The 1,958-nt window shown below is 50.5% G+C and overlaps 1 protein-coding gene across 1 annotated transcript; it reads right to left on the reverse strand.

Moving 5' to 3' along the window:
* Window positions 1-953: 953 nt before the first annotated feature.
* On the reverse strand, window positions 954-1,958 carry TAS2R38 (taste 2 receptor member 38). The gene has a single exon (XM_066366189.1). The coding sequence runs from the start codon at window positions 1,956-1,958 to the stop codon at window positions 954-956; it is 1,005 nt and encodes a 334-aa protein (XP_066222286.1).

The following is a 1,958-nucleotide window of genomic DNA, read 5'->3' on the forward strand; positions in this document are numbered from 1 at the left end:
CTGCAGTAGTGCCCACAGCTAGCAGAGCTGTGGGGATGTCCTCTGGGGATGGCCGGCTATGCCTTTGAAGTCCGTTGGGATCTAGGTCTGACACCTTGTTCTCTGCTTGGCCATTTAGGATCTGATTTGAAGAAAGCCTGTGCAGGCAGGTAGAGAACGCTAAATCGTTACAAACGTACCTTTTAGCTAGGCTAATTTTAGCAGGTTGCCCAACTAGATTGACCAATGTTTGGTACCAGGCAATGTACTGTCTTCAAGGGCCAGTGGAGACCAGCAGGAAGGCTCACAGCAGGTGCTGGTAGCCGGGGTGCCTACAAAGTAAATGTTTCCCTCCCCCACTGCACCCCCACACTGTACAGCAGGTTGGGTGTACATTTGAGTCAGTGTATTTTCAGACAACATGACCCCAACCCTCTGGTTCCTGTAGAAGTTTTAATGACATACCTCTAGAAACCGAAGGGGTGACACTGTTTTTCCAAGTTTGTCTTTCCACCTCTTATGTTTCCATGACATCTGTGGAGTTTTAGGAGGATCATGTGGTTGCCACAGGGGTGAATATTTTCAAACATTCTACTGGCACCTGTTTTTTTAATTAAATGGGTTTAGCAGTCATGTGAAAAGCCAACCGTGTTATCTCAGGAATCAGACATTATTTTAGAAGGCCTGATTTCTCAGGATTTGGCTCATCCCAAGCACTAACAAGCTATAGTCTACACAGCATTTATACTGAGGACCTCGCCTTTCTGTTTTGTTTATTTTATCAAAACACATCTAGGGAACCAATGTCATTCTACTTGCCTAGGTGGTAGATAGAGCTTTATAATTTTATTCTTTGATGGATGAGTCCGTTGCTGTTGAGTGGAGAGACTTCTCAGTTACAGCGTGCAGAAGAAACTGGAGCAGGCTTCTGAGCAATCAGAAGTATTCACGAAGAGCCCATTTCCTGTCCACTCTCAACACAGCTCTGGTGTCCTGGGACCTGCCTTGGGGCCGGCCCCTACCTTCAGGCTGCTCCGAACCCACAGAAGAATGCTGCCCACAGCTCTCTTCAGCTTGGCATTGCCCGAGATCAGGATGGCTGCGTGTCCTGAGGGGCATGCTGCCATTATCCCGACACAGACCATGACTCCCGTCTTGTTGTGCCACAGCACCAGTAAGGGCACCGAGAGGAGGGCGGCGCTCAGTGCCACCACGAAGAGGCAGAGAAAGGATATGAGGGACTTGAGTGCTTTGACATGAGCCTCCAGGCTGGGGTCGTGAGAGTCCCCGGTCCTGGCACTCATTGTCCTCATGTGGCGCCACAGGGAGACAATCAGCAGCCCAGTAGAAGACAGGACACACAAGAAAGGCACTATGGACCCCAAGCTACAGAAGAGGAAGGAATGAAAGAAACTGAGCTTTGCAATTTGCAGATTGTGGTCTGTATTGTTATACATGGACAGCATCGTTGAGACCGTGAGGTGATATCTGAAAATGTCCCAGGAACAGTAGGCTGTGCAGGCACAGATGAGAAGGACCATGCCCAGGAGGACACAGGAGGTCTTCCTGGAGACCCAGCTTGCCAAATAGAGCAGGGGGCCGTGAGAGAAACGGACGATCCTAGAGCAGTAGAGGAGACTGAGGCAGGTGGTGATCCAGAGGCTGGCTTGGTTCACGACCATCCAGAGCAAGAGGATGATCTGGAAGCTGTTGCTCAGCGGGTCCTGCATCTGCTGGAAGTAGACAAGCTGGAAGGCATGCAGAAACAGCAGCCCGTGCAGGAAGAGCCGCGTGAAGCTGAGACTCAGCAGGATAAAATCGCAGCTGCTCAGCGGCTGCCTCCTCACTATGTCCCGAAAATTCACAGAGAAAATGAAGGCGTTGACCAGAACCCCCACTGCAAACTCCAGGACGGACAGGAGCAGAAACAAACTCTTGACTTCATAGGACACAGTGATGGCGGGAGTCAGAGTCAACAT

This window comes from Saccopteryx leptura, chromosome 2, assembly GCF_036850995.1.
Source record: "Saccopteryx leptura isolate mSacLep1 chromosome 2, mSacLep1_pri_phased_curated, whole genome shotgun sequence".
Lineage (NCBI taxonomy): Eukaryota > Metazoa > Chordata > Mammalia > Chiroptera > Emballonuridae > Saccopteryx > Saccopteryx leptura.

Excerpts from the sequence above, each read along its gene's own strand:
- TAS2R38 (XM_066366189.1), bottom strand. The coding sequence starts at position 1,958 with ATGTTGACTCTGACTCCCGCCATCACTGTGTCCTATGAAGTCAAGAGT.